General features: G+C 37.4%; 1 protein-coding gene across 2 annotated transcripts in view; it reads right to left on the reverse strand.

Moving 5' to 3' along the window:
• Nucleotides 1-13,848, reverse strand: part of LOC124721110 (26S proteasome non-ATPase regulatory subunit 2) — a 124,232-nt gene that overhangs the window by 16,008 nt on the left and 94,376 nt on the right. Inside the window, exons 12-14 of one of the 2 annotated variants that reach the window (XM_047245928.1) lie at nucleotides 11,731-11,955; nucleotides 5,632-5,816; nucleotides 285-490 (exon numbers count right to left, since the gene is read on the reverse strand). In XM_047245928.1, coding sequence (XP_047101884.1) covers nucleotides 285-490; nucleotides 5,632-5,816; nucleotides 11,731-11,955 — 616 coding nt within the window. Of the gene's footprint in view, nucleotides 1-284; nucleotides 491-5,631; nucleotides 5,817-11,730; nucleotides 11,959-13,848 lie in introns of both variants that reach the window. The other variant, XM_047245927.1, reaches the window with a different exon arrangement.

The raw sequence follows: 13,848 nt of genomic DNA on the forward strand, positions 1-13,848 counted from the left end.
TTTAAGATGGCCACCCACCCTCAGGCCTGATGATGGCGACATGTCTAATCACCGAAATATTGTGCCCGTTGGACACTACGGACCGGCAGTACACTCGTGGACTGTTCGAGCAACTCTACTACTACTATAGTTACAGCTACTATTGTCATAATACTGTAATCAGTTTTTGTATAATACGAAAACTATTACTATTGGATACATTTAACTTTCAATTAAACAACAAAAGAAATTTATAATTGCTTTTAAGTCTCAATAACTAAATGTACATGTGAAAGAACACTTACTGTTTTTGACATCAAGGAATCCAACTAGAGTAGCAAGCAATCCAGCAAGTGCTACTGGGCTTAACAACTGACGATCACTGTGGTAAGGACTGAGGGTTAATGTGCCCTTACCAAGATGAGTCAAGCCCTGCGCTATGCGGACCATGAAGAGATTATTGGGATCTTTCCCATGGAATTGGGCCAATTGACGTAACATTGCGCTAAGCCTGAAACAGTTCCTTCATGTATTTTCAGATACTCATAAAATCACAAACTACATTAATTTACCAGTATTAACAGTGGTTGAGTTGCATGGTTGTGGATTAAATCATGGGGAGAAAAAAGAAAAACAGCACACAACCATTTTTTTATATAACTTGATTTATGCCAATGTGCATTTCAGGTTTCTAGATGCAGAATAAAAGTCAGTGTAGCATTCAAAATACAGTTGAATAAAAATGTAGTGCTGATGATAACATAAATGTATTACATCAACTGGAGATGGATGAAGACCTGAAACAAATCTCGGCATAAATAGAGTTATATAGGAAACAGCTAGCTGTTGCATTTCTTGATTAAGTAAAAAAAAAATACTGTCAGAAAATTAAAGATCAACCTATATCAATGTAAGCAATTGAGATCTGGCAAAAAAAATTGGCAGTAGGGTGGACAGTAACAACAACAGCGCAACTTCCAGGATTCTCAATACTTCATTTGGGTGTATGTGAAAGGCAAGGGAGTGGGGAGGCAAAAATTAGAGAACAGTTGTAAATACAAGAGATTATCACAAGTTACCTGCCTTTCTCTAGCTGTATGTTTAAAGGGAAAAGGGGGGGGGGGGCAAATAAATGAATGAATGACACAAATGTGTTTGTTGCACATTATTTAACTTATTGTTAACCAATTTTCAGTTTATGTGGACATCGATAAACAGCAACTGACCTTACTTATCAAAGACTAAAGCATAATGACGAAAAATGTTTGACATAAGAATGAAGTCAATATCTGTGTTGGAAAATTTGCAGAATCAAATTTATCTTTAATAGAATAGATTCAAATTATGTAAAACAGAGTGATAAAGTGAAATTAATCTTTTAATGAAGGAATACTCATTACGAAAGTGCAAATATCAGGGCAGGTTTACTAAATGTACAGGATGTCATAGGAGGAATGGTCAATATTCAGATATTTGACTGGAATGATCATTTGAAGTAAAACAGTCTTGTAAACATGGACTCTAAAATGCATACCTTAAGAGCTATGACCACTACTTCGATACTGTGAAAAAATCTCTCCTATCGCATACTCTTTGCTTTCCATATTTTTAGAGGAGGTAGTATGGACTAATACAAGATCATTTTCTCTAGTAAAAAAGAGCTCTAAAAGAAATACCTTATGAGCTATGGGCACTTGTTCAGTAGAACAGATGTATTTTAAAGTATCGAAGGTGAATAAGTGGTCGCAGCTATTAATGTACGCATTTTAGAGCCCATTGTTGCTAGACTTCTTTTTTTTTTTTTCCTGCTATTTCCCTGAATACTGAGCATTCTTCCTGGATATCTTGTATACGGGAAAAATAAAACACAACTAAAGACAAAAGGTGCATATGTGAAACTATTTAGAACACATGAAAATTCAAAATGCAGACAAGCAGAGCAGGAGGGATAGCAAGGGAAGCAGAAAGTACTGTTTTGAGAACTGTGTGAAGCTTAGGAGAGGTAAAATGATAGGCTGTGTTTGATCATTTAAAGTCAAGTGAAGACTGTGTGCCGGATATTTAACCATTTTTTTAAAAGTTACCCAAATGAAGTACACTTCAGTGTATTAGTAGTGGTAATTACAAATTGTACCAGCTAACACCACAAATTTATGTACATTGTTTAATTTGTATGTAAATAGTTACACAAATATTATTAACAAATTGCAACAAACAAATGACTAGCAACAATCTGACACTCAGAATTCTGAAAAAGAAACACAAGAAAACTGAGTGTGCTACTCAACTCAAATATTTTGGAAAACTTGCCTGGAAAAGACTGGTTATGAAATTCAATGCTGTAAAATGGAAACAGCATTTAGACTCAGAGAACATTTGTCAAACGAAATTACATCAGAAAATATACACAACTGATACTGCAACACAGTCATCAAACAAGTGTGTCTTCTTGCAGCTACAACATTCATTTCAAGCAGAAAGAAAGACATTGAAGAATCCCAAATAGGAGAATGAAGAGTAAAATGGAAAATCTTAGATCCAAATTGCACTGTGACAGAACACGCAGACTAACAGCAAACAGGAAATTAAAAAGTGACCTCAGTACTCATTAGACTTTGTGAGAGAGCATTATGGGGCACTCCACGGAACTCACAAACTTCGAATGTGGTCAGGTGATTGTGTGTCACTTGTGTCATATGTCTGTATGTGAGATTTCCACACTCCTAAACATCCCTACATCCACCATTTCTGATGTGATAGTGAAGTGGAAACGTGAAGGGACATGTACACCACAAAAGCATACAGGCCGACCTCGTCTGTTGACTGACAAGAGACCGCTGACAGTTGAAGAGGGTCGTAATGTGTAATAGGCAGACATCTATCCACACCATCACACAGGAATGCAAACTGTATCAGGATCCACTGCAAGTACTATGACAGTTAGGCAGGAGGTGAGAAAACTTGGATTTCATGGTTGAGCGGCTGCTCATAATCCACACATCATGCTGGTAAATGCCAAACGACACCTCGCTTGGTATAAGGAGCGTAAACATTGGATGATTGAACAGTGGAAAAACGTGTGGAGTGATGAATCACAATACACAATGTGGCAATCTGATGGCAGGTATGGGTATGGTGAATGCCCGGTGAATGTCATCTGCCAGTGTGTGTAGTGAGAACAGTAAAATTCGAAGGTGGTGGTAATTATGGTGTGGTCGTGTTTGTCATGGAGGGGGCTTGCACCCCTGTTGTTTTGCGTGGCACTATCACAGCACAGGCCTACATTGATGTTTTAAGCACCTTCTTGCTTCCCACTGTTGAACAGCAATTTAGAGATGGTAATTGCATCTTTCAACACAATCGAGCACATGTTCATAACGGCCTGTGGCAGAGTGGTTACACGACAGTAACATCCCTGAAATGGACTGGTCTGCACATAGTCCTGACCTGAATCCTATAGAACACTTTGGGATGATTTGGAAGCCGACTTCATGCCAGGCCTCACTGATCGACATCAGTACCTCTCCTTAGTGCAGCACTCTGTGAAGAATGGGCTGCCATTCCACAAGAAACCTTCCAGTACCTGAATGAACATATGCCTGCGAGAGTGGAAGCTGTCATCAAGGCTAAGGATGAGCCAACACCATATTGAATTACAGCATTACCGATGGAGGGCATCATGAACTTGTAAGTCATTTTCATCCAGGTGTAGTGTATATAACATTTGAATATTTAGAGAAAGCTTTTTAAGATGTTGACAGAATCCACTCATCCAAATTCTGAAGGTGGCAGGGATAAAACACATGGAGCAAGAGGTTATTTACAAATTGTGCGAAAGAGAGATTGCAGTTATGAGAGTCAAAGAACATGGAAGATAAGCATTTGTTGAGAAGGGAGTGAGACAGAGTTGTAGTTTCTCCCCCACGTTATTCAATCTGTACATTGAGCAAGCAGAAAAGGAAATGAAGGAGAAATTTAGAGAGGGAGTTAAAGCTCACAGGGAAGAAAACTCAGATTGTAATTCTGTCAGAGACCACAAACAACTTTAAAGAATGGCTGAATGGAATGCATAGTGACTTGAAATGTAGTTATAAGATGAACATCAGTCAAATAGAACCTGGTAATGCTGAAGGAATTAGTTTAAAAAATGAGACACTAGAAGTAGTAGGGTTTTGCTACTTGGGCAGCAAAACATATGACAATGGCTAGAGTAAAGAGAATATAAATGGCATACTGTCAATAGCAAGAAATGCATTTCTGAAAAAGAGGAACACTTTAACATCTAATATAATATATTTAGCTGCTAGGAAGTATTTTCTGAATTATTTGTCGGAATGTAGCTTTGTGCAGAAGTGGAACAAGGAAGATAAACAACACAGACAAGAACAGAACAGAAAACTTTTAAACTGTGGTTTTATTGAAGAAAACTGATAGACGTTGTAATGTAATCGACTGTCGGAAATAAGGTTTATCTAAAGCGAAGAGTGCGATACCCAGAGTAAGGAGTTGAAATAATTTCATGGCTGTATTATGTGGCCAGAAAACGTGCTTAATTTATTAATTGAATTATGAATATGTTCTTTCGTAATAAATAATGAACTTGTTCAAGATGTGTGTAAGGTCAGTAGGCCAAAGAAGCTAAGAAGCAGGAATATCTGCAACTTCCGGGCAGTTATTGGCTTGCCTGCCACTTCTCTTTCAGTCTTGGAGGAAGACAGTCGTGCTTTTGTAACCAGTGATGTGTAACAGAATTAGATAATCAATGTTGATAGTAAAAATGTTAAGAAGTGAAAACTTACATGGCAAATAGTGTAGTTCAGAACAAAAAGTTTGAATAAATATAACGTTTAGCAAAAATTATTTCCAATCCGGTGGTGTTTATTTAAACAGAAGCCATGTTTGATGTTGGAATGATCATTTTGCAGACAAAGAAAACGATGAAACCCCCTAGACAAACGAGATCTGCAGTTATTGGGTATGTAATCTTTCAGCAACTACTAACAAATTCCTGCTGAAATTGTGCGGGACTGGACTTATGGTTCCCATTCAAATAGCTTATTGAATGGAAACCAATAACACGTGTGAATGCTGTCCTACCACACTATGCCACCTAAGGTTCTATAAACAATTATTCAGTTATTTAAGAAACCAGTAAGGTAACAACCCATACAATGTGTAGATTGGATAAGTAATGAAGTAGTTTTGAATCGAATTTGGGACAAAATAAATTTATGCCATAATTTAACTAAAAGAAATAATCAGTTGCCAGGATCCATCTGAGACATTAACAAATCGTCAATTTGGTACTGGAGAAAAGTGTTGTGGTTAAAAATTGTAGTGGGGAAACAAATGTTACACTACAGCGAGCAGTTTCAAGTGTATGGAGGTTATAGTAGTTATGTGGATATGAAGAGCATGAAGAGCTGCATCAAACTGGTCTCAGACTGAAAACTAAAAAAACAACACAAAAGGCCCAATGATCAAGTTAATAGACTGCCATCAAATTTTTTCAACAGATAATTAACTATTATTGTGGCTAGCTGTATGGTCGATGATGATGATGATGATGATGATGATGATGACGACGATAACATGTTTACAAAAGGAAGTTTACTTGTTATAAATTAAATACAATCATAAACTCCTACTGACCTGGCATTATTCGTGCCTGCACCTACGAGACCCATTGCAAAAATTGAATTGTGAGCAACTTCAGCATCACTATCATGTGAGAATTTACTCAATGTATCAAGAATATTCAATTTTGGATTTGATACAGAGATGAGTCCTAGTGCCAAAGGAACTGCTCTTCTGATCACAGGTTCACAGTACCTCAGCTGAAAGTACAAGATAATCATATTATATGTAAATATACAGATACTATTTATCTTATGTTAAATGTCAAAATATTTTACTTTTAAGCTGAAAGTAATTTAAATCTTCATTAACTATATTGGTTGTTTCATTATTTTAAATACTGCAGGTAGACACGTCAGTAAATATTATATGATGCTTTTTTTGAGCTCAAAAAACGAATATGCAATAGTTTGGTCAGTTTTGGAAGAAAACTGGTCAAAACAATTGGGGATGAGATAAAATACCACACATTATGTAAGGCCTGATTTTCATTCAGTCTTGTACCATTTGCAGGGAGATACACTTTCACATACAGTATAACACAACAGAATATACAGTTCCACACCACTCTCTACTTCTTGTTTACAGAACTCACAGCTTACAGGACCAGTGAAAAATCTCATTAACATGTTAAAATCTAACTAGAGTCCTCTATTATCGCTTATTGGCATTCCAAACAGCAAACACTGTATCAAACTTGTGAGGCAAATATTCAAAGAAATTATTCAATTTATTTCAGAGGGAAATTATGCCATTCATCACGAACAGCAATCTCCAGTGATTAAAAATTTACTGATGGCAGTAGTCTAGCTGTAAAATGTCATCCAAAACCAGTTCCATGCATGTTCAAAAGTATTTACTGTAGCTCTTGCAAGCATGCTGGCAAAGGTACTTCTTCCACCATCTCATAACTATTAAGAGTACTATCCTCAAGAAAAGGGCATGTGCTGTTAGTGGCACCACTATAATCAGCACAAAATTTAACTGACCAGTCTCACTGTTTACTGCCTCTTCAAACAAACTGAAAAAGAACCATAACACACGTCTAAAAATAATACTGATAGATAAAAAATTTACTTTTAAGTGGTAGCAGGTGAAAACACATAAAGGACATCGAAATGCGTGAGCTTTCAGAGCCAGTGGCTCCTCCTCCTCGTTGAAGTGATGAAAAAAAAGAAAGAGGGATGAAGGAAAAGGACTGGTGAGGTTTAGGAAATGGGAAGAGTTACAGAAAAGTTCCCCAGAACCTCACAGGGACACTTAATGGATGGGATGAGAAGGAAAGACTAGCCATTGTGACCAATTATTCCTCCTTATGTAACCCCACTGTCAGTTTTTGCTGTCATCTATTTTATTCAAATTGTCATCAGTTTTCCAGCTTTTGTGCTAGTTTGTTCATTTATTTATCTGTATCACCCCCTATTAATCAACATCTTGCCCTTATATCTTTTCTAGTACAGATTTCCACATACTTAGGTGGGTACATTTTTATTTATGAAGCTTCAAATAACACTTTGTTTAGGTTAACTGCACACTACAAGCACATCTCCCAATCATCCTACACTAGTTTATTTGAAAAGGTTACATCACATTCCTTTCCTCCTCACCACTTACCTTGATTTTACATTGTTCTTTCATGGTTTAGTGTTTTTGTTTGTCACTAACCTGCACTGACTGACTGTTACTGTCGCCTCCTGCAATATTTTACTTTTCATATATAGAAGGTTCCATTTTCTCCAATAACTTCTCCTTTCTGTTTGCCTTGTCTTAGCTTTAGCCTGTTTTCCTGTCTTTTTTACGAACATTGAGAAACATGATTTATTGTAGTAATTTTTTTATTATATTGGTCTACCATATTTTCTGCATACTATAGTATTCCGATTTGTGCAATGTTTTAATTGTTGTGTTGATAATCATGTGTGAAATGTATCTGTTCAGTGTTTGCCATACTGGTTATGTACCCTATTGACAGCTGTCAAAAAGGTTGCACAAATTTTGGTAGTACTGGTAATTATTTATTTTGTATAGAAATGGAAGAAAAATTTGTACTGAATTTTACTATAAGAATGGAATATAGTGCGGCAAAAATTTTAGGAATGTTAAATATTGCTTTTGGTGAGTATGTAATGAATAGAACAAAGGTTTACAAGTGACATAAGTGTTTCAAAGAAGGCCATGAAGAAATCCGAGGATATCGAGTGCCCTTGATGCCGCAGTACACCTTCAACCAATGGTATTGTGGGCAAAATCGAAATAAATTATTATGAATGATCACTGAATCACAATCAAAGAAGTAGCTGATGATGTTAGCATATCAACTGGTACATGTCATAACAATAATGGAAATTCCTGGATGGAACAATACATAAAATAAGGGAAAGGCAGCTACTCACCTACAGTGGAAATGCATAACAGAAAACAATATTCACACTAGCTTTCAAGTACTAGCTACCAATAGTACACACATTTACACACACAACCACCCAGATATCCAAATCTGCACTCCCTTGCCGTGGCTATCAGAGTGGGCGTTTGGGTATCTTGTGAGGTTGTGTGAATGTGTCTACTACTGCTAGAAAAAGTGCTAGTGCTTGAAAGATAGTGTGAATGATGTTTTCTGTTATGTGTATCTACATCGATGTCTACATCTTACATCTATACTCTGCAAACCACCGTGAAGTGCATAGCACAGGGTACATCCCATTGTACCACTTATTAGTGTTTCTTTCTGTTCCATTCTCATACGGAGCATGGGAAGAATGATTGTTCGAATGTCTCTGTGCATGCTATAATTATTCTAATCTTGTCCTCACAATGCCTGCATGAGCAATGCATAGACTGTTGTAGTGTATTCCTACAGTTATCAATTAAAGACCATTCTTGAAACTTTGTTAGTAGACTTTCTCAGGGTATGAAACTTCCTGGCAGATTAAAACTGTGTGCCAGACCCAGACTCGAACTCGGGACCTTTGACTTTCGCGGGCAAGCACTCTACCAACTGAGCTACCCAAGCACGACTCACGCCCCGTCCTCACAGCTTTACTTCTGCCAATACCTCGTCTCCTACATTACAAACTTAACAGAAGCTCTCCTGTGAACCTTACAGAACTAGCACTCCTGAAAGAAAGGATATTGCAGAGACATGGCTTAGCCACAGCCTCGGGGTGTTTCCAGAATGAGATTTTCACTCTGCAGCGGAGTGTGCGCTGAAAGGTCCCGAGTTCGAGTCTCGGTCCGGCATACAGTTTTAATCTGCCAGGAAGTTTCACATCAGCACACACTCCGCTGCATAGTGAAAATCTCATTCTTTCTCAGGGTAGTTTATGTCTATCTTCAAGTGGCTGCCAATCCAGTTTCTTCAGCATCTCTCCTATGGGTCAAACAAACCTGTGATCTTTTGCACTACCTCTTTCTGTATATGTGCAATATCCCAATTTTTCCTATTTGGTACAGGTCCTGCACATTTGAACAAATTCTAAAATGGGTTGTACGAGTGATTTGTAACCAATCTCCTTTGCAGACTGAGTGCACTTCCCAGTATTCTACCAATAAACTGAACTCTGCTTCCTATTTTACACACAATTGAGTCTCTGTGATCATTCCATTACATATTCTTATAGTTTTACACCCAGGCACTTGTATCAGTTGGCCAATTCCATTTGTGACTCACTAATATTGTAGTCATAGGATACCACATTTTTTTCATTTTGTAAAGCACACAATTTTACATTTCTAAATATTTAAAGCAAGTTGCCTATTTTTGCACCAGCTTGAAATCTTATCAAGATCTGACTGAATATTTATGCAGCTTCTTTCAAACAATACTTCATTATAGATAACTGCCTCATCTGCAAACAGTCTGAGATTATGATTAACATTGTCAGCAACGCCATTAATTTACAACATGAACAGCCAAAGGTTTCAACACATTTCCCTGGGGCACACTCAAAGTTACTCCTACATCTTGTGATGGCTCTCCATCCAATATAACATGCTGTCGTCCCCCCCCCCCCCTCCCCCCCCCAAAAAAGTCCTCAATCCAGTCACAAACTTGACTTGACACCCCATAACATCGTATATTGGCAATAAGCATAGGTGTAGTGCTCCATGCATCGATCCACTACAGGTGAGTGTTGCCTTTCCTTTATTTCAGGTAGGGCGTGCCATGAACTTTTTTGCATGTTTGGGGTACGAAATGTGTGACAGCAAAATTTATTCCGATTTGTTGAGTTTTGAACAAAAGCACCAGTTAATCCAAGTTTATCAGGAGCCATTAGATGAAGTCAAAAACTATGCAGAACTACTGAAATGAGGCAAACAGATGATGAAACATGACTCTATGGATATGATGTCTTAACTAAGGATAAGTCATCCCACTGGAAGCCAAGACTGAAAAAACCTTGGTAAGTGGGCTCAAATGTGAAAGTTATGCTCACTACGTTGTTCTATTTTAACAGCACAGTGGACCACGAGTTCTTATCACAAGGTCGAACAATCAATACAGAGTAGTACTTACGAGAGTTCAATGGCGTTTGCTTGAAACAATCTGAAGGGAGGGGGGGAGGAGGGGAGTGTGAAGGGGGGTCACCACCCAGATTTTTGGCGAAATGTTTCATGTGCAACATGATAATGTATGTGCTCACACTTTGTTGTTCCTTTGTAAATTTTTGGCCAAAAATACCACTGAGATGATGTCCCAGACTCCATATTCGACAGACATGGACCTATGTTACTTTTTTCTGTTCCCAAAATCCAGACAGGACCATCATTTTACAAACGTATATGAGATTACAAATGCATCACTAAGAGAGGTAAAAGCTATTACAAAGATCAAGTTCTAGAAGTGTTTTATGGATTGGAAAAAATGCTGGTATAAGTGTAGAATACCTCATGGGGACTATTTTGAAAGGGATAACATTGGTGTAGACTAATAAACAAAATTCTTCCCAAAAAACAAAAATTCTGATCTTTTTCCAACACCAGGCTGGGAAGCACCAGACATTTATTTGTTATCAGTTGCATTCCCAGCCATCCCTCAATCATCATTCTCACGGGGTATGAAAGTGCTTTCCTCAGTCTATATCGACATGTTTTCACCAACACTGTAATTGTTCTAGCCAGTTTAGTCTATTCTAAACTTAATTCTGTAGTTTAACTTACTTGTCTCCTCTATTTATTTCTTTAGGCTGTATTTTCCCAACTGTGATAGTTATTAACCCTTTCACTGCTATTGACATGCATACATGTCCTACTATGCCGTTCTCCAGGTGCTGTGGACATGTATACACATGCCATTTTGGTTCTCTTACAGTACTATGGATTTCTGTATGCTTCCAGAGCATCTGACTCATTACTGATGTGGACAAGTTACTTCCATATCTTGGTGAATAAAAAAGTTTAAGAGTATTTATCTGACAACATATGTGCCTCATTGTGTGCTATCATCTGCAAGAAACCTTGTTTCCATACCTTGAATCATTTACGAAATATGACGATTGTTATGCCCAAATTATTTGTGATGTGCAAAGAAATGAATGGACACATCGCATATGACCATCCATCGGATATAAAACCTAATTACTCGAGAATGAAATGAGACATTGTTCTGCCCTCAATTTTAGATGAAATTTCAATATCTTATGTACATTTAATTCATTGCCATGTATGAGCTAAAATCAACCATGCAGTCAATAAAAAGAAATTCAGTTCTTTATCAAGTGAAGATATCAGACCGTAAAATTTCAACTGTTTCCGAAAAATCGGATGATAAGTAATTCATATTGGCTGGTAAGCTCTCTCTCAGCACAGGCACCAGCATTTGGCAAGCAGTACAGTCATAACAGAAGCTGCCATCGGCACAGAATGGAATAGAGCACGTCCATAGCAGCGAAATGTTTAAGATTCTTACCATTACTGCTTTTCATCAAAAGTACATTTAAGCTCTTTTATAAAAAAACAACCTTGCTTAATTGTCAAGTGTTTTGACTAGTGTCATTGTAATCACCCTACTGATGGAGTATTTTACAGTGTTAAACTCTCTTGACAGTAGTAGCTTAAAGTGAAGCATGGAGAAAAAATATTTTATAACAAATAATGTATTTCTATTACACTCACCAAATGACCAAAAGTTCTGAAGGCCATCTCAGCACCAATTTCTTCACCCATGGCAATTAAAGCGATACCTAGAACAGCAACTGCTTGTCTAGGTGAAAGATCTACTTCATCTTTCTTGTCATCTTTTTTATCCTTTTCTTTTTCTTTCTCCTTGTCCTTATCTTTGTCCTTGTCTTTGTCCTTATCCTTTTCCTTGTCTTTATCTTTCTTATCTTCCTTCTTGTCCTCCTTAAACATACAAATGGACCTATTATTACATATAATACACGATAAACCAAACAAAGAATTCTTTTTCAATATATGAAAAGAAGAATCTGATCCTCAGTGGTGCCAGTATAATCCAGCAAATTAATTTTAATTAATGATATGATTGCATTAATTCAAATTACAAAACATAAGACAATATGCAAGGTCCAAATTGGAGGCAATTCAGCAGTTCATATAATGAGCTTGACACTGCCAAACCTTTTGTAAATTAGTGGACACCAGTGGTGTGCAGTGTAGAATGTGAACCACTGCTCCATGGAACCGTGTAATTCAGATCAATTGCTTTACACTATTGCTCACCACAAGATGTTTTAGCATAGAGCATGTAACAAAAGTACAGTTTTCAGACTATCTTATTTAATGATTTGGGTCGTCTTATCACAGTTTTCAATGTATTCTATGCTCACGCTATCAGGAATGGTAACTGGTGAGGTCTAAGAAACCAGCTGATGTCAATGTTGTTCATTTAATGGAGCTGGCACTGTTCCAGTTTGATTTTGACTTGCTAAAAGGCACATGTGGATTGAGAAATTCATTCTGCAAACATTTTATAAAGCATGTGTTGTCACTTTGATGTTTATTACTGATATCAGGCACCATCAGTGCAGCCTCAGTAGGCCAAGCTTAAAAATATACCTGTCAGGTTTGAAACTAGTTGGCAAACATCAGTAGTCCAGATGACCTCAGAAGTTAAGTCACATATTGCTCAGAGCCATTAGTAGTCCATCTATTGACAGATTTGTTAATAAATGCTATGTGAAGTTTAATAAAGCTGCTGGTTTCTTGTCAACAAAATGAAACTAGGGAAAAAAATATTAATTTATCGGCGAACAGGAGGACATTGGTAAGAGGTAACCAAAATGCACGGACATTCTCTGATTTGTTACAAAAGCATGTATCCAAGAGTTTGTTGTATCTGTAATGAGAAGTTATTAAGGCTAAGTGAACTTTCTCAATATCAAAACTTGATCATCTGTACTACATTCCATCAATACATCCATTTTTGTTGTGTTTTTCTAAAGGTGATAATGTAGCAGAGTTTTGGCTGGGTTACATCTTGTAGCAGCATAATTAGTGCACTGACTTAAAGAAGGTTCTGTCTGTGGCAGTTCTTAGCTTTTTATAAGCAATACTGTCACTAAAGGACAATTGCTCCTGGGCTTTCATACCACAAACTGGATCTTCGAAGTCAGTGTACTAATTATGTTGCTGCAAGATGTGTGACCCCAACAAAACGTGCAATGTTATTACCTGGGATAAAACATGACCCCCAACAAAATGTGCAGCATTATTACCTGGGATAAGATATAACAAAGGTGGATGTATTAACAGAATGTACAAGGTGTACAACTTTGCTTCCGCCATTTTTTACCCAACATTTGTGGCTTTAATGAAACAAATTGGTTACACATGTATCATTCGAAGTATTTACCATCACTGGCCACTACTTTCTCCCATCTTTCAGGCAGTGTACGAATCCTGGTCAAAAGAATTGTTCATCTTTTGAAGCAATCCATAAATCGATCCACTTTGTGACTTCTTCATCAAATCAGAAGTGTTGGTCACCCAGGCCATGCGCCATTGATCTAAACAGGTGATGATAGGCAGAGGCGGGTGGGGTAGGACTTCCCATTTTAATGTTTCCAAGTAAATTTTGACCTTTTTTGCAATGTGGGGTCAAGCGTTGTCGTGCTGCAAAATCACTTTATCATGCCTCGCGCTGTATTGTGGCCATTTGTCTTTTAATGCTCTGCTCAAATGCATTAATTGCATTCGATAATGAGCACCTGCGATTGTTTCACTTGGTTTTAATACCTCATAGTACACGATGCCGAGCTGGTCCCACCAAAT

This window comes from Schistocerca piceifrons, chromosome X, assembly GCF_021461385.2.
Source record: "Schistocerca piceifrons isolate TAMUIC-IGC-003096 chromosome X, iqSchPice1.1, whole genome shotgun sequence".
NCBI classification, from domain to species: domain Eukaryota; kingdom Metazoa; phylum Arthropoda; class Insecta; order Orthoptera; family Acrididae; genus Schistocerca; species Schistocerca piceifrons.